The 19,038-nt window shown below is 43.9% G+C and overlaps 2 protein-coding genes across 5 annotated transcripts in view; both read right to left on the bottom strand.

Annotated features, from left to right (window-relative positions):
- Positions 1-2,564: 2,564 nt before the first annotated feature.
- On the bottom strand, positions 2,565-13,954 carry LOC139908783 (uncharacterized). Of its 3 annotated transcripts, none has more exons than XM_071895602.2 (19): positions 13,681-13,954; positions 11,580-12,814; positions 11,260-11,396; positions 9,798-9,992; positions 9,357-9,696; positions 9,072-9,193; positions 8,287-8,315; positions 7,994-8,028; positions 7,636-7,804; positions 6,891-7,050; positions 6,313-6,442; positions 6,134-6,168; positions 5,957-6,041; positions 5,787-5,821; positions 4,906-4,975; positions 4,748-4,822; positions 4,540-4,556; positions 4,102-4,135; positions 2,565-3,831 (listed from the first exon to the last, which is right to left on the bottom strand). In XM_071895602.2, exons 1-19 carry the CDS (start codon positions 13,687-13,689, stop codon positions 3,732-3,734), a joined length of 3,012 nt encoding a protein of 1,003 aa, XP_071751703.2. In that variant the 5' UTR covers positions 13,690-13,954; the 3' UTR covers positions 2,565-3,731. The 3 variants fall into 3 exon arrangements, with proteins under 3 accessions (XP_071751703.2, XP_078141611.1, XP_078141610.1); XM_078285485.1 differs by having other exon boundaries at positions 4,540-4,559; positions 9,357-9,693; XM_078285484.1 differs by having other exon boundaries at positions 4,540-4,559; positions 13,681-13,953.
- A 3,539-nt stretch (positions 13,955-17,493) lies between these two features.
- The window catches only part of dab1a (DAB adaptor protein 1a), a 45,167-nt gene continuing 43,622 nt past the window's right edge, over positions 17,494-19,038 (bottom strand). The window contains exon 15 of one of the 2 annotated variants that reach the window (XM_078285717.1): positions 17,494-17,583. In XM_078285717.1, coding sequence (XP_078141843.1) covers positions 17,536-17,583 — 48 coding nt within the window. In that variant the 3' untranslated portion in view covers positions 17,494-17,535. The remainder of the gene's footprint in view (positions 17,584-19,038) is intronic. The other variant, XM_078285718.1, reaches the window with a different exon arrangement.

The following is a 19,038-nucleotide window of genomic DNA, read 5'->3' as shown; positions in this document are numbered from 1 at the left end:
TTCACTTTCGCAGATTCAGAAAATGCAAAAATTTTGCACACAGCCATTATTTTATACATTCAAGGACTGTCACAAATATGCAACAGAGAACACACGCATACACACATACACAGACACACTCCTTCACACCCCAGTTTAGTCGCTAATAAATGAAAAAAAAAAGTGAGCTGTAACTCTTATTATGCTGGTCAGCCGTACATACACAGAACGCAATTAAAAAGCACAAGTGGGTCTGCAACGTCAAGAGGACAGGCATGGCATTCACACACATATACAGCAAGCTGAACAAAAGAGAAGCCTTGTGCTGCTTGTAATCTTAGCTAGCCCTGTGATCACACTGTATGTGAGAAGAGAATGATGAGAGAGAAGAGGGGAGGAGGGAAATGACAAAATGGTGGAATTCATGTGAGATGGTGTATATCTGTTGCAGACCTTAGGCCAGAATAAGCCACAGAAACTTTTCTCCGGTTGCCTTAAAAATGCAAACACATTAATTCTGTGCATATGTATGTGGAGTGTGTGTGCATGAGTCGGTGTGTGTAGTGGAGGCCAGAGGGGTTGAGTACAGTGTGTCACGTGTCTGTCTTGTTTTGCTACTGGCTTGATCACGGATGAGGTGAACACTGGTCAGTTAGGAGGATCTATGCTGTAGTTTTAATGCCAGTGAGATTTTGTCTGTGACATTAGCAGCGAGGAGAGAAAGTGCAAATCGGAGAAGAGAGCTTTGGTGTATTGTAGCTTGTCGTTGAGCGATGGTCATGGTTGTCTGTGTGTGTGTGTGTGTTCTGTCCAGCCATTGTTGTTGTCCGTTCAGTCTGCACTTTACAACTCATTTGCTGAAGCCAGCACATCTCAGATTTTCTGGTTTACAGCATCACTCTCTCTTTGTGTGCAAGATTGTTACCAGAGCCAACATGAATTGGGCTATTCACACAAATTTAGAAGAAATGAATGATGTGCAATTGTCTCCGGAAGTCTTGTGGTGTGAATTTGTCTATTGTTTCTGGTCTCTAGCCCTCCGTTATGATGCATGACATGGTATTAGTATGGTTTGATCTGTTCTGCATTGTCCTGTCAGTTTGTACCATAGTGTTGTTCTGTATCATTGTTGTCATACTATGAAGGTGTTTTTTTTTCTCTTCTAAATCCTTTACGATTGAATGTAAAGTGAAAGCTGGTGCTGCTCGGATGAAGCTCCTTCTCTCTCTCTCTGTCTTTCTCTCTCTCCAGATCTTTCTCTCTGTGGTTGTTCAGTTAATTTGCAGTGGTATTGATGGAGAGAGCACCAGACCGTTGCCTTTCTACTGGTCTCAGTAAAACACAAAGGAAGTAGGAGTAGAGATAGTATGTACTGTACTTAAGACTGGAGTCACAACAGTCTAGACTACTATTCAACCAGATACCATGTTGATGCCTGAGTACTTTGTTGGACCTATAATAATGAGATGGATCATGTGTGAACTGGGATTCTAGTTCCTCATTCTGCGCAGTTATGAGAGTTGTCCTTAAGGATTATTGTCTAGATCACGCTTGAATTTGATTTGATGAGTTTTGCCTTATGAGAGCATTGTAAAGGCTTTTGGTTGAAACAGTAAAAGCCAAATTCTGTGTTACTCTGCCGAAACCCTTTATTACATGTATTCTGTTTTTATGTCCTTTGTAGGGGTATTAGTCGATAATCACACATGCACGGCTGTCTTTCCTCTGTGCGACTGTACATGCACCACTGTATCTACTTTGATGCCAGGGAGAAACTCTGCCCCCTGCTGCTGGACACATGTAACCGCATACAGCAACACCAGTGTAAAAATCAACCTTCTGTGACCATATTACTCTCAATTGCTGTGTCTTAAATGACTTGTCCTCTGTATAGTGCACTACCTTGGTCACATCAGGATCATGTCTGGCTAATTATGCATTCATCACTGACCATGCTGCTTGTGAGAACAATGTAAAGTATTGATCATTGAAGTGCACTATCTCAGAGGTGATCGGACATAGGTTGGATCTAAAAACTCCTCTGATATAACCAGTATTTACTGTCAGATGTAGTACTGTACCATTACACCTGTATGCAACCACCAGTGGCATGTTAGTCACTTATACTTTACTCTGTGTTTGGAGGTGGGAAACACATGCCAGAGGGGCTAATCAACTACAGATTTTCCGTGTTGTACCAAAGTGAGTATTTTCCACAGCAAAGCTGTGCTCTCTATTTATCTGTGGTGGGGGTCCTATGATTAGTGTAACTCAAAACGCCCCTAATGTGTGTGCGTGTGTGCGCATGTGAGTCTGAGAGAATGTGTACAAGGGTGTGTCTGTGCATGTGTGAGTGCGACTGTGCGTTTCAACCGTCTCTCCCTGTCTCTCTGTCTGATTGGGGTTTGGATTTCTCTTGTTATGCACTGCATGGTATTGCTGTTCTGATTTGCACTTTAATGAGTATTTATTGTAAAACTGAATAAACAAACATGTATAAAAGGAACAATTTCTTCTTTTGATGGCTTTGTTGGTTTGGAGCTCACTAATATATTTATAACACACACACAAAGCATCACAGAGAATTTCTGTCTGTGTTTTTATTCCAATATTATTTTATATGAACATCGGTGATGATCACTTCTTTGCTTCCTCGCTCTTTCTGTAATACTTTTTATTCATCGGCTTCAGGGAAAGTTCTTCACAAGTCTTGGGAAATAGGAAGCACATAAAAGCGACACCTGCTAGACAACGGCTCCATAAAAAGCAAAGGAAACAAAGTGTATGGCTATGCTGCACCAATGCATAGTAATCGATACTAGCAGAATTCCTTGCTAATATATTTTAGATTATGCTGCACATGGTTGGTTATTGGTAAGCCATTTAAGAAATTATCTTAGCTTAATATCTTAGAAACCTATTTGGCAGTTTTTAAAGGCTTTGACATAAGTGGTTAGAATAAGCAGTTCCATAATCCATCATCTATCAACTCAAACAGTAGTAAGTAATAATGAGGCTAAACACAATTACAAGTAGAAAAATGTGCTCACATACAAAACTAAATAATACAAAACACTTGAGAAATAGTGGCTATGATATCAGGTTGGAAATGGTGTTGAAGAGTCTTTAGCCCACAGAGTCCTGCAGATACACACAGAGAAGTGGACTCAGCAGGAAAAAAACCCACAAAAATGGAAAAACTCACTTAAGTTTTCCAATCGTTGCTGATGACCAAACCTAAAAATCGACTATATTTTTGTTAGTTTGTCAACATGTTAGCCATGTTGACTTACACACATTTGGCAGTCTCTGCAAATCAACGGAGTGTAAAATATAAGACATGACTATTTTAACAGGCACAAAGAGAGCCTGGCAGCATTGCTAGGCTTGTGTGTATGTGCATAAAGGTTTGTAGCTCCTGTTCTGGGATCAGCTGTTCACCTTGGATCACTGCTGAAAGTCACTCAGAGCCACCAGCCAAATTGTCCCTGACTGGCTCCACACAGAGAGAAGCAACATGTGCTTAAAAGAACAGAAATCCCCAAGTGTACAAAAGAGAGTTCCACTTTCAGCTGGGGGGCGGTGTGTAGCTTGTTGAGAAATCTCCATTGCTTGCTCCTTATGGAAATTGATTCTCTGATCCATAACTGTAGTCATCAGGTAAATAAGGTGGTAGTCAAGAGGATGAAGTTATTGTCACAGAGACTGGATGACTGTCACAGCGTGGACATCTTTACCTTGTGTCTTGGTGGTTACTCCGCAGTGATGATGTCAGCATACAGGTCAGGAGGAGGTAAGATGAGCATATCAGGAAGCTCAGAATCCATTTCTTGTGTTGAACTACTGTCAGGCCTGTAGAGAGACAATACATGACGCTGATTTCTCTTTCTCTTTGTCTCTCTCTCTCTCAACCACAAACACACCAAAACACCAAAACACCAACATACAAACTCACAAACTCACTCACTCACTCACTCACCCACCCACTCACTCACTCACTCACTTTCCATGCACAGCACCTCATTCCAAGCAGTAAGGAAGAAAACTTGTCTGTCAACAGGTTGCACAGCATGTTTGTCATTTTTCTCTGCGTGTGTGTGTGTGTTTTACAACTCTACTTACGGGTGAACTGCTTCTTCCTCTACAGGCACAGGACCTGAGACAGAACCAGGAAGTATTTTGGTATTAGCTTTCAGAAATCCATTTATCAAGCAGGTCAGGTGCTCAGTAAAGATTTCAGCCAGTGACTCAACTAATCCAGCTATATGTTGTTTACAATATAAATAGATGATGTTGCATATATTCTATTTACATGCATGTTGGTTTATATGGTATGGTTATATGGTAAGTCTATAATATAGTATCCTATTATAAGTATGATATAGTATTATATATATATCTATACGTATATCTATGTCTATGTCTCTCTCTCTCTCTCTCTCTCTTAGGCGACTTATACTTTATATATACTTTTTTCTGTCTAATTAATAATAATAATATCTGTCTAATTTAAATGATCAACATTATAAACTACATAGAGATTTTTCAAACATTGCTTACTTGTCTCTGGTTCAGTGCTGCTGTAGGAAGGAATGAGAACAAAAGAAAAAGAAATTAAATTTAAAGCACTCCTGTGTGTGTGTGTGTGTGTGTGTGTGTGTGTGTGTGCGTGCGTGTGTGTGTGTGTGTGCGTGCGTGCGTGTGCGTGTGCGTGTGTGTGTGCGTGCGTGCGTGTGTGTGTGAGCGTGTGTTTGTGTATCATGCATACCTGGCAGTTGGCTCTACCTCAGGTTTGGGTGCATGGAAAAATGTGGCCAACTTCTGAAGTGCTTCATGTCTCGCTCTGAAAAACAGAGACACAAATAAACATGTATGTTTGCAACCTGCATGTGTGTGTGTGTGACTGACAGAGTGAGAGATACTCACTGCGTATGGGAGCCCTCTGCGCTGATGTCACTCTGACTGTGCTGGTGGTTTATGCTTGGTTCTCTGTTTACTAAAATAATAAAAAAAAAAACATAAACAAGATACACAAACATAATACACTTTCACCTCGAAACACACCTACACTATAATACCCAGACTAATAACATAAATTGGCTCCTTGGTGAAGTCACCAAACCTTGGCCTGCCTTCATACACATATCTCATAGCATCTTATTACTTGCATTTTATTAGGCACATTAGCTCGCTCCTCCAAACAGTGAGTCACACTGCTGTGACTCAACATATAAAGTATGCAAACAGGGCCGAGAGGTCCAGTTACTGTTCGCCTAATGTTGGAACTGGCAAGACCCGTGATTTAATCGACTTTCAATGTGGTAAGATCACTGGTGTCAGACGGGCCGATTCCAGCATTTCAGAAAAGGATGCCCCCCTGGGGTTTTTAAGATAGGAGAAGCAACATGACAGATTGAAATACTGTCATCACACTTTATTTGGATGATCCAATGCTGATGCTCAACTTACTATCAAATGACTATAATGTGTCACCAGGAAGTCTACTGAGATTTAGGTGATATTCACAACAGTGTGAAAAGTCTATATTCAGTGTCTGGGATAGGGTTAATCTTAGGGTTGAGGTTAGGGTTAGGCTAATGTCAGGATTAGGGTTACACAGAGATGCAACAAATAGGCAAGTGACACTTTGTTGAACAGCTACTTTTTGTCACCTGATAGCTGAGCATCAACACTAGGTGTTACCAATACTGTTTACTGAGGAAAAGTTTGGCATGAAGCAGCAGAGATGAAACAGTGTTGACCCAGAGGCCTGGCTCTGACATTGTGTCTGTGTTATTATATCTTACCCATGTCTGGCATGGAGTGTGTCCTAGTGTGGCCCCTGCGGAGGAAAGTACAATGGAGGCTTCAATCTTGTGAAAAAAATACAACACATTACTTGGAATTACTTGGAATTAGCCTGGATCTGAATGGGAGTGTAAAAGAAACTGAGCAATTCAGGCTAATGTGGACTCACTGGGGATTCAGTGGATCTATAGTTTCCATGGGAGAGGAGAGAGGCTCATCGTCATCACAGGTCCATTCCTCGCTGTCATCTGTGACTGAACACATACATACATACACATCAACATCAAAATTATGCTGAATAAGGTAAACATATAATGATGAATAATAATAATAAAGAAATACTTACAACTGCCTGTTGATAGTGGGTAGTGGTTTGAAGTCCTGATAAAAAGAAGAAAAACAATGACTAATTCTTATTTTTAACTAGACTATCTTATGACTACAGAGTGTTTAGCTGCGTATGTTGGCATTTCATTGCATTGTCTATATTTATATGTGCATATGTATCCCACTATGCATGCATACCTGCTCCCCATGCTCGTAGCCTCTGCCTCTATAATATTGCTGCTGGTCTTGCGGGTGATAGCAGCTTTCTTTCCCAGCTCCAACATCTCCTTGATGTCTAGCTCCACGTGATCCACTGCAATATATCCATCTGGAACACACTCATTGTGCGTCATTGTTTTGATCCACAATAAAGTATTACATCAAGTTACTTCTCCCAACAAGTTGTCTATACAGAGATTTCTTCTGTCCTCTTTTGTGGCTCAGAATAATTATTACATCAGGTTGCCAATGAGCGAGTTGCATAAAGATGGTAGCCTCCTGCTTTGATGTCATTCATTTTTTCATACCCGTGCCACAATGCAGTGTTCAGTAGCACTACGGTACACAAATTACAGGTAATTACTGTGTAGTTAATGTAGTAAGCCTGACTTTACTTGGCAATACAGTTCCCATGGTGTTATCTAGTACTTTCATTAGGTATTAGAAAGGCCGGTAAGCAAATGCCTCCTTCTTTATGCATCCTTCACATTCGCCCTTGAGATGAATATACTGTTGATGATAACACTGAGTTTTTCTGTTGTTGTCAAGTAACTCACAGGTGTTGCTGCTGTCCCTGGCCAGCCATTTTCCCTTGGGGCAGTTGGTTGTTCGGATGATGCTGATGATGTCACCGCTCTTGACTGGCAGGTCGCACTTGCGGCCCTTAGTCGTCACAGTTACTTTAGCCTCGTACATGGCTTCCTCCTGTCCCGTGATCTAACAAAGGGGAACACATATATCACACATACATATTTGAACACGTATACACACACAAACAGTGCTGGCACATACTGTGTTTGCTGTACAAAGTGTGATTAATGTGATATAAACCTCTTAATCCTGTGGGGCTTTACACTCAATGACATACACTGCTTTCCATAGTGTGTGAGTATTAGTGCGTATATTAATATGTGTGTATTAGTGTGTGTATGTGAGGAGCGCATTGCCAGTAGATGAAGGTCTTTGTACATAAAAAGGACCAAATGGAATCTGCCGTCTTTTGTTTTCATATGCACAAGCCCATGTTCTTATTTCAGTAAACGGTATTAGTATACTTCAAAGCAAAAAAAAAGGCACACTTTGCAGATTTTCTGTCAAAAATATCACAGACAATGAACAAATGTTTTTCCAGATTCCATTTGGGCTGCATGTAATCAGCGTGTTGCTCAGCTCAGCTGCTTTGCTGGGAGGAATGAATTCAGACAGGTTTCCATGCCAAGATATATACCCCACCCTCCCCCTCTTCTCTGCCTCCTCCTCACCGTCCATACCTCCCTTGTCTGTGAAAATAACACAACTCACTTTGAACTTCTTCTTCATCTCATTCTCCTTCTTCTCTCTCTCTTTCTGCTCTTTCTTTTCCCTTTCTTTCTGCTCCTTCAGCTCTTTCTTCTCCTTTTCCAGGCGTTGTTTCTCCTTCTTTTTCAGCTCTTTCTCGTCGGGCCCTTCTGGAGCAGTCTTCTTTTCGGTCCTGTGAAAGAGAGAAAGAGAATGAGGGAAGTGGCCCGGCTAGTCTGAAGGGGAATACCCACAGCATGTTAAAAGAAGAAGATTGTGAGGAAAACAAAGGCAAACCACAGAGGGGCCTCTCTCATCACGGACAGTACATCTAGGGAATAACTGAGATAAGAACAGAACTGGGTCAAAACATCAGCCTTACTTGCCGAACCTGCCCATCTTGCCTTTCTCTTCATTCTGTAAACACAAAGAAAGAGATAAAGCTTGATAAGTTTTGTACTGATCCATTAGAGTCTCCAACCCAAAATAGATAAAAACCCTTTGTCACGAGGAGGAAGAAGTCGTCTTTTCCAGATTCACACACAACTTGTGCATGAATACACACACATGCACACACACTCAGAAGCACATACATGGAGCACATAGCATGTACAGGAGATTAGGTGGGTGTGAGTGATCTCAAAAAACAATCTTAATGTTCAGAGCGCTCCTTACTGTTGGCTGTTGTGTCTCAGCATAAGGATCTGTGGCAAACAAGAAGAGGACAAACAGTTATGCAAAAAATTCAGAATTTATTTTAGTACTGGGGATGATTAAGGCATATGTAAACTTTACATTATTGCCTTTATCTTATAGATACAATGGATAAGATAGAATCACATGAGGTAACAGTATTTACCTCTGGCTGATTGCCAATGAGGTGTTTTGGGCTATAGCTATCAGAACCGGTCAAATAGTGTTTGTAAATAATCTTCAGATTTTGTCTTAACCTGCTTGGAGTACCAGATGGGTGGGGAGTAATACTAGGTCTGCCAGAGGGTTTAATCTAGGGCTGCGCAATAATTCATTGATGTTATAATTTATCGTCTTTTAATAGAATCGCACCAGGATGAAATTAGGATATCAAGATGCTGTGGTACACAACATGTTGTCTAAATTAATTATAAGAAGCAAATACTAATTAAAATCGCTCACAAGATGATATCCAAAATGTTTTAGTGAATGTTATTGGAAAATTAGAGTTAGGTTTAATACCACACTTGATGTTATCATGCAGCTAAATAGGATCAGTTTCAGTTATTTGCATACGTACATATAGATATTGTTATATATCACAACTATGTGAAAGTCAGTGTAGTATACTTTTCCCTGATCTTGTTCTGATGTGGTAAACCCCACACATCTGGTGCTCCAAGAATGTTAAAACAAGTGCTAAGAATTATTTGCAATTATTTGATCTAGGTCTGATAGCTATTGCATTTGCTGCACAGAGTCCTTACTCTTTGGTGGTCCTTTACGTTTCTTGCCACCTTCACTCTTTCCTTTCTTTTTGGTGGCAGAGGAGGTAACGTCTTCATAGACGTTCTCACTACTCTCATAGGTGCCGTCTTCCGCTTGTTGCCTAGGTGGGACAGAAGTGGAGACAAACAGGAATCACCACCCGGTTTTCAGAGGTGACTATTTCAAACCGCAAGTTTATCCCGTCCTGATATAACTACTAAGATTAAAACTACACAAAACTTTAAGAGAAGAGTAGAGAGTAAGGTTGAATTTATTTGCCTTACCCTGTGATGAGGTTGGGTTGAGTGTCCTGACAGACAGGGGAGGACGAGTCAAGCACGTCCAATGCTGTCTCTGGTTGTGGATTATCTTGTAATTCCACTCCAAACTCTGGTGCTCCATGGACCCCAGCTCCTGGAACAGTTATCCCGTTACTGTAGAACTGATTCATAGTCTCTGGAAGGGTGTGTCCATCTGGAGTGTCTGGGCCAGCGTACTCCCCATTCCCCCACTCTGACACTTGCAACTCTGGAGAATATGCATCTGAACCCACATCTTCAAACTCTGGGACCTCCACACTGTTGTCTGCCTCTGAGAATTCAGAAGGAGCAGGGATCTCCACTGCTGAGAGGGCAAAACAATGTGACATGAGAATTAGATGAAGTTTCAATGACTAGGCTAAATTAGGTCTCACAAAGTAGTAAGTTTAAGAGTGATGGCCACACCATTGTCTTCCAGAGGGGGAGGGAGGAAGGCAGCCAAGTCGACAGAGGAAGGTCTGGCAGGTTTCTCTGGAGCTGGACCCAGAGACTCAGGCTCTGGGAGCATCTTCTTGGGTGGAGGAGGTGGAACTACCAACAGCTCTGGGACCAAGTCAGACCCCTCCTCAGCAATGCCCTCCAACATTGGGGAGGCTTGCCCTGCAAAAAATGATATCACGTTCATCATGATATACGAGTGTATCATCAGTATAGTTATATCATCTATGGTAGCTTGTTGGACATTTTGAACGAGTTTATGGATACACAACCAAGTATGAACTTAAAATCTGATCATTTTAGCAGCAATAATTGCATGTGAACATAATATATACAGTAAAATACTTAGAACTTCAAGAGAAACACGTGAATGTCTCCAAAGAGGGAAAGAAGGCGAGAGTAAGCCAAATGAAAGAATTTGAATAGTGAGGAAACCAAACCAGTCCAACTCACTGTGTAAGCTGTGATATAACTATGTGGAGCGTACATAAAGTAGAGTTATGACCATGAAAAACCAGGACAGTTCAACAAACCACAGTATCTCACTCATTAGTCAAAGAAAGTTCTTACAATGCAGAAAGTATCTACTCAAACTTCTATCCAAATTTAGGATTGGTTTAAAAAATCATAGTTTCCTGTTAGAGTCTTAAAAGATCTTCCTGCATTACTGGAATCTTACACTGGCAAGAAACTTTTATCTGCTTCCTTATGATGTTAGGAAGCAAACCATTGAACTATAATCAGTGAGAAATTATAAATTACATGAGACAGAGGTGACAGACACTTATGTCTATATAAGCTTATATCTATATATAAGCTTATGTCTTGTGTCTTAAGTCTTATGTCATGTGTGCATGCATGCATGCATGCACACATGACACACACACAAACACAAACACACACACACACACACACACACACACACGGTAAATCCATGTAGGTAAAATCTTCCGTCGACACAACAGCCAGCTCAATGCTCATCCTATGTGTTGTTTTCTAGGCTCTCTTTTACACATGGTGATGGATGTGCCCATCTTCTCTGTCATAGTTGGCATTCCTCTCCAGCTCCGCCCTGCCTGCTGCTCTGTTTTTTCTGGCACACGAGAGGTATGCCAGTATGCTGTTGTTGTATGTCTGTGTCTTTAAAACTGCTCCTCCTAGCCGACACCTGAGGGTACCCTCTGGCAAAAACCACAGCGTACATACCAGATTTCCAGTATACCTGGACGCCTACTCTATCAAATGATGTTCCATGACTGTGGAGCGCATTACCTGGTGTACAGATGCTGAGATGTGTTCCTGTGCACCTCATGTTCAGGGTGATGGAAAAGGTCAGAGCAAATCCAAATATAGGTCCGCAAGAAAACAAAGAGAAAAACACAGAGGGAAAGAGAGAGTGGGAACTCTACTGTGCTCTGTCCAGACTTACTGTTGTCAAAGCCGTTGATCTGTGCTGTTTTCTGATCTTCATAGTCAATTGGTGGAAGTTCTGGGAGAGAGTGGGTGGGGCTGACAGGAGGGGGGATTTCATCAGGGGGTGGGGTGATGGAGTGGGATGTGGAGGGGCTGAAAACAGATAAGGCATTGGAATATGTTAGTGTTTTTCAGCAGCATGATATAACCTTCTATAATAGAGCCGTTGGATAAATCTATGAAACATTCTGCTTTACCCTTCAACACTTAAACCTTACATCATAACTCCTGGGATAGTGCTAATTGTTTTGCTGTAATGCATTTTGTGTTGGTTACCTGTTGTTGGTGATCTTCCTGCGTGCCTTCTCCAGAGCATTCAAGATCCTCTGGTCAGCTGGAGAGGTCTTCTTCATGGGGCTCATCTCCTCCGCCCGCTCCAGAGCTGAGAGTGCTGAGATTGGACGCTCAGCTTTGGGAGATGGCGGGATGGACGGAGGGTCTGTGACTGGGGTAGGGGGCTTCTCCACTGCAGCTGCGTCCGCCACCTCTATCCCTGCCACAGCTGCAACCTCTGGCTCAGATGGTGGTGGAGACGGAGTGGAGGCGGCCGGAGGAGGGGTGGAGATGGCCAGTTGTGAACGACTGGGTGGCGGGCTTGGGACTGGGCTGGGTGGGGCGGGGATGTCGGTGATTGGGGTGACAGGTCTGGGAGGGGCTGAAACAGGCAGGGCGGGAGTTTCTATCTCAGGTGGGGTTTCAATCTCTGGGGAGGGGACTTTCGGAGCCGGGGTATCAGGAATAAAGGCAGGAGGAGAGTTGATGTCGGGAGAGGCAGGGATAGGAGAGGGCGGGGTAATTGCTGCTGCTGCACTGGAGTCAGGTATGGTGGGGATTTGTGGCATAAGGGCCTTTGGTGTCTGGGTTTCAGCAGGGGCCTCTGGGATTGTGTCGCCAAAGGCGGGGGGTACTGGGATAAGTGGAGCTGGTCCAGAAACATCTGGGCTGGGAGCATCTAGGATGGGATCAGCTGGAACCTCAGCTGTCTCTTTTTTTATTGACTTCTTAAAGCCCAGGAAGCCCTTCTTCTTTGGTGTTGCGGCTTTAGGTGGAGGCGTAACTTGCACCAGCTCAGCAGTGCCCTCCTTAGGTGCTGCAGGGAGCTTCTTGTCTTTACTGCTCTCTTTCTTCTGCTTCCGAACCGACAAATCTGACTTCCCATCTGCATCAAGCTTCTCTTTGCTTCCCTTTATTGACTTGTCTTTTCCCACTTTCAGCTTCCCGTCACTCTTCTCCTTTCCCTTAGAGTTAGGCTGGATGAGGGGCTTTTTGCTCTCCTTCTTGTCATCCTTGAAGACCACTCTAGGGGTAACCGCAATCTTTCCTTCCAAGCTCTGGTTGATAGAGGTGAGGAGGGAAGGGCGTGCCCCTGCAGGCAGGTGGTAAGTGGGGCTGTGGGGAGGGGGGAGGACCTTGGGTTTCTCTGGGAGGGCAGGTTTGACCCTGGGTTGCTTCAGGAGTAGTTCCTCATCCTGGAACTTAGCCCTCAGGGCCTTGAAGTCCATTGTGTCCTCCTATAGGAACACATAATGCAATAGCCTGAGGTATAATAATATTATGAGGTGAATGCATAAATTTGGAGGTCACCCTATGTTTGGGATTGTATTAATTGTGTCATCTTTTTTTTTTTTAATCAAAGATGGTGTATTCCTTGTCTTTTATTTACTACTGCTGAAGTCATAGTGTTTTCCCCCCAGTTAATAACAGTCAACTCTACAGCAAGGCCTTGGGTTGGTGTTGTTTTTCCCATTGGCCTAATTGTCTGTCTGTCTTTCTATACAGCTACAGAGTAGAGAAAGTGGAAGGACCTGCTTTTTTGGAGTCTTGTCACTGATCAGCTTAAATCATTCTGACAAAGTACTAAATGGCTTCAAAGTGCCCCCTCTAATCACACACACACACACACACACACACACACACACACACACACACACACACACACACACACGCAAACAGAGAGATAGAGAGAGTGAGAGTCTATATAGAGTCTCTGCCTCTCTCTATATACGTAGCTCTCTCTCTCTCTCTCTGTCACACACACACATACACACAAGCACGCACGCACGCGCGCAGAATGCGTCAACACAATGTAGAGCTCTCAAGAAAATTTGTAACCGTGACAATCTTTCTACTCATTTGTAGATTATTAGAAATAAAAAGATACGAGTCTAGAATATGCCGAATATTCTTTACGTATTCTCTCTACAGACAGGAACTCGGGATTCACAACTTTAAGGATCATATTAAGTGAAATCTGAAAGGACACCATGACAAAATGACTGGAAGCGGACTTAACCTAGAAAATATCCTAACAATTGCAATCATCATCACCAGTTATTATTATACTGTCAGGATTAGATGAGATTATAATACAACATACCTGATCCATTGTGCGCTTTAAGTTTCACTGGAACGTCAGTAGTTTAGTTAAGTCAACTCCACTGATCTTCTTTAGTCTCTCATTCTGCGTGCGAGGAATATATCTCATTAACAAAACTTCACATTCCCCAGCGACCTGTCCCAAAACGGTGTGTCTCTCTCATCTGCTCCGCGCGAGAAGAAAGCTTTGTCTTCTGCCACAGTCTGCTCCCATGCGCACTGGGGATAGTTTCGGTGGAGGAATGAAGGTGACTCGGGATATTCACGCACATCTTGCAAAAACAGTCCGTCTCGTCAAACGGGTCTGGCCCCGGGTGAGTGCGAGCATTTAACGCTACATGCGGACTATCAACTGCTCTGGGACAGGTTTTTATCCTTCAGGAATGCAGCCCGGCTGGCACGGCGTGTACGCGCACATTAATGTGAGTCACTGTCCCGGAGCCTGGTAGGTGTGTGCAGGTATTGCGTTAGGAGAACAGGTGTTTTCCTTAAAACAGTTAACCGTGAATTGCCTGTACTTTGCCTGTACTTTGCATGTCAAATGCATCCTTGGAAAACAGTAACGCCAATGTTTTTGTTGTAAGATATGGTCTTTAAGCATTACTGTGACATTAGATGTGTGATGGATAGCCTATGTTAGCTATACAGCTTATATTGAAGCGTCAAGATAAACATAGAGGAAAAAGGAAACTGAAGAGGCTGGGCAACATTCCAGGCTAGTTACACAAAACACAAAGGTATTTGAACAGGTATTTATAATATGGCACACATAGGCCACATGCTACTGAGGCATACAAAACACTTTTGAACACATTCTGTGACTGTTATTATCCACTCTTCCCACTTCAGCAGGCCTAATAGCCAACCTGAGCCTGCACTGGCAGGTGTCAGCAACCTGCAGAGCAGAGACAGAAAGCCTATAGGCCAGCTGAATGCTCCTCATATAGGACTTGTTTTTCTCAGTGGAACTAGTTTGCTGTTTTTGGCCAACATAACTCTGTGACATAACATATGAGAAAACTGCAATAGGCTACTGCATATCTGGTTGATTATCAAACATACAGCCACTGGTCTGGTCTAATCCAGGTACTAAATCCAGGCACTTCAAACAGGTCTACCTCAATTTGAAACTGGAAATGAAACACATTCACATATATGTTGGTGTTTCATTTTGCCCTGTATGATGTGAAATTAACAAAGTGTGTTATTCCCTTGTTCGAATGCTGCCTTTTTCCACAGGGAGGAGGGGAGAAGGAAAATAAGAGGAAAGGAGCCAAAGACGCTGCTTTGTAGTTGGGTGCTAATAAAGCTTATGACAGCTTGCATTAGAGGCTGTCAGGGTAGCAGGACGTGACAGGCCATTAAAGCCGTGTTAAATTACAACAAAATAGTGTGGCGCTCCTTGCTTCACACCAACTACAGACACACAGGGTCACCTCTGCCAGACACACACCATTAGTCTCTCTCTCTCACAAACACACACACACACGCAAACACACACACAAAAGCCCACAATACAGCAAAGACATATAAATAGACCTATTAGTCATTTGGGATGTGTTTATTTGTAACAGTAATACATGGTGGAATACGTAAATCAAGAGGGAACAAAAAAATCATCTAAAAACCCACTGTAGAATGTCATATTCATAAAGATAAAAATAATGTGTCAATTTACATTAAGAAACCGTTAGCTGAGGTAAAGTTAAAATAGGTCTAGAAATGTTATGTACTCAAACAGCAATGTTTCCCTTTTTATTCAACTTCTTTGCTCATCTTCTAGTTGTCAAATTTTTAAGTTAATCAACATCGTAGTCCAAAAGAGTTCTCAAATGAAATGGGGACTCTGGCCATAAAATAGGGAGTCATTGGCATCACAGTTGATGTAGTTCTAGCAGAGGATGCTGCAGTTCAGACAGACACTCAGACAGCAGCGGTTTGGCACCTGACCGACAGACAGACAGATGGGCAGAGCATCACTGAATCTTTAAGACTGTTCTGGGGGAATGGGATGGAGGATAGAAGCGGTATGGGCTTACAACGGGAGGTAAGGGACTGGGTTTCTGGGTACAGGAACATAGGGTTGTGGTCCAGGAACATAGGGTTGTGGTCCAGGAACATAGGGTTGTGGTCCAGGAACATAGGGTTGTGGTCCAGGAACATAGGGTTGTGGTCCAGGAACATAGGGTTGTGGTACAGGAACATAGGGTTGGTACAGGAATGTAGGGTTGTGGTACATAGGTACATACTGTATATGGGTAAGTATAAAGGATCATAGACGCTAAGTTATTGGGGACCTAACAATAATGTGTAGTGGTGGGGCTGGAGAAGATGATAGGGGTGTAGGTGTATGGAGCAAGGCTTGAAACTGGAACTAGGGATTAGGGAGTGAGGCTAGGACAAAGAGCTACAATAACCATGCACAAGAACAGAACAATATCAGAGGGAGAGAGAGCAACAAAACCTCAGAATCAGAAAACAGAAAAACATATGTTGGTATTGCTTGGGTAACGTCAAGAGTTTGCATAACTGAAGCCTTCCTATTTTATGGCACAGAAGTCCAGTGGACAAAATGGTTGTTGTTATTATCATTATTTACAAAATGAGTTTGGCAAACCAACGATCAGATGCCTTAAAGCCATGTTGACTCTATAACTCCTATAGAGCTGACCCCAGCGGCTTGATTGACTTATAAAATAAAAATTCCATTTTTCAATTTGTTCTTTTTTTTAATCCGTATTGTACAAAAGCTATAGAGAATGAACAGTTCAATCACAGAATGTTTGACTTGCAACATCCGCGCCCTCTCAGAGTCCATTCCTTAGTATGCCTGGTCCTCTGGCCTCTGTATGAGTCTGTCTGCGAGGAGAGACATTTGGCAAATCACTGTGTGTGTATGTGTGTGTGTATGCGTGTTAGAGAGAGAGGGCAAGAGATTACTCTGTGTGTATGTGTTTGTGTGTGTGAGTGTGTGCAGGGAGATGGCTGTGTGCGCAGTATGTGTGTCGTCAATGTGTGAGTAGCTCCCAGAGTCTGTTTCTGCATAGTGATCCAGCAGACACTCACATGAATGGGGAAAACACCCGAACCATCCAACCAGCCAATCAGATGCAGTGATCCCAGTAATGGGCCATCTCTGATAGGCCCATTAGAGTCTAGCTCCTCCTACGGGATCTCCTTGCTACAGATGCCGATTCTGTCCATTTACACGAAAGATGATCATTCTAATGCCAACGAGCATGTGTGTGTGTGTGTGGGTGTGTCGAGGAAAGGGAGGCACCGCTTGATCCAGTCCCTCCTTGGCAGCACAGTCTCTGGCCAGAGACAGGGACGGTTGGAGGCAGAGGGAGGAGTGTGTGAGCAAAGACGCAGAGAGAAGGAGAGCGGGAGGGAGAGAGGGAGGAGCAGGTGTGTCTGTAAGGCTGGGTGTGAGTTGCCACAGGGAGAAGAGAGGAGAGGAGAAGACAGCGCAGTGGAGGGAGAGCAGGATCCGTCTCAGTGATTGATATCCCTCCTGCCTGGAGTGAATGACCAAGAGGGCTCTCTCCTCTCAGGAGGAGGAGAAAGGACTGCAGAGAGGAGGAGGAGGAGGAGGAGGAGAGGAGGAGAGGGAGTGTGGAGACCCCTCCAGGGAGGTTGTTAGCCAGAGGAGAGGAAAGGCTTGGCCAGGCTGCGGCTGCTGCTGCTGCTGGGGTGGGGGGTGGGGGGCAGCATGATGGTGGATGGGGAGAGATCTGCTTCACACACACACACGCACGCACACACATACACACACACACACACACACACACACACAGCTGAGGGTTCTCCTCCTGTTCTCTCAGTGCTAGTCAGGTCTGTCTTCCTGTGTGTCTCTTTATTTCTTCCCTTTGTTGATCTGGGCGTAGAGCGGGTCCTTCCCCTTCTGTGCATGAGAGAGAGAACAACATCAGCAATTTCAAACACTTTTCACTTTTTTCATTTGACCTAAAGCCTACTTGGACCTGTAATGGTTGGCCCCACCCTCTACTATTTATCTGAATGTTACATAATTAAAAAGGGAGGACTTGAGTTTCCTATTCATTCTTTCAACTGACTGAACTGCACTTATCCCCAACCTGTTAGCCCTGACAAGTTAGAACTAGATCCTAAAGGCTTGAAAGGTCCTATTCCAAGCACAGCCACCAGATGGCAGTAGCACACTGCATGGGACACAGGAGACTTCTGATCATTTCTCCTCTCCCAGCTCACCTCAGCCCATATAGAGCTCTCACAGAACAATAGACTTTTTGCTCTTGAAACCTGTTGTGTGTGTGCGTCTGAGTGTGTGCATGTCTGTGTGTTATTATTTCTGAGTGCGTATGCATTCACAATCTCTGCATTTGTGTGTGTGCTCATGCTTGTGTGCGTCATCGCGCGCGCACACACATATTCTCTCCCACTCCAGGCTCCCTCCTGGACCAGTATGAATCAGAGGTATAAACTAGCGCCTTGAAAGACCAGTTATGAGTCATCACGTCTGTATTTCTCTCCAACTGAGCTAGAAGAGAACAGCGGATGATGGAACACCCCGCAGTCTGAGCACAGAGCCGGCTGCAGTCACTCACAACGGGCCCGTTATTATCATACACATAATTACAGCCAGCCACTCAATCCGCCATACAGACAACTAGATTGGAGATTCCTGACTGGCGTTATTACATCCTGGAAGACTTCTCTAGCAGGGTGTTTAGGGTCTGCCATGAGGCTTTACCACTTCATGTCACCAATGAATTTCATGGAACCCGACCTGTAGCTAATCCGCACACGAGGCTCTCATCTGGATACGAAGCTGGGGCTAAGGACTGGGAGGAGTGCTTTAGCTGAGGCTCGGGGCCGTGGGGTACAGAGCTGTAACTGTAAGGTTGGCCAAGGCCAGACAGTCAGCAGAAAGCAGCTGCCAGCAGCCCAGAGAGAGGTGACAAAGAGGCCGAGACAAGCAGTGACAGCAAGCACATACTGCTCAGCCTCAGCACCAGGGCCATAGCCCAGCACTGTCACCCTGCATCATCTAAACAGGGCTGCCAACTGGGGCTGCTTCGCCTCCATCACCCCAGCCGACAGAGGGGAAGGGTGGAGAGAGTGGAGGGGGGGGGGGGGGTGCAGGACGGAGGGGCTGGGTGGAGGTATGAATGATGGCACTGGCAGAGCACCAGCCTGACGGGCAAAATATCTGGCCTGCTTGGTATGTGTGTGGACATTTACGTGCGTGTGCCTGTGTGTGTGTGTGTGTGTGTGTGTGTGTGTGTGTGTGTGGTAGGCCCTGGGCAGGAGGTTCCAGCGGAGCAATGCGAGATTGCTCAGTGAACCGTGGAAGCAGACCATTTCACGGCTGAGACCC

The sequence above is a fragment of the Centroberyx gerrardi genome, chromosome 9 (assembly GCF_048128805.1).
Source record: "Centroberyx gerrardi isolate f3 chromosome 9, fCenGer3.hap1.cur.20231027, whole genome shotgun sequence".
In the NCBI taxonomy this organism is placed as follows: domain Eukaryota; kingdom Metazoa; phylum Chordata; class Actinopteri; order Beryciformes; family Berycidae; genus Centroberyx; species Centroberyx gerrardi.
This window is presented reverse-complemented; position numbering and strand designations above follow the sequence as displayed.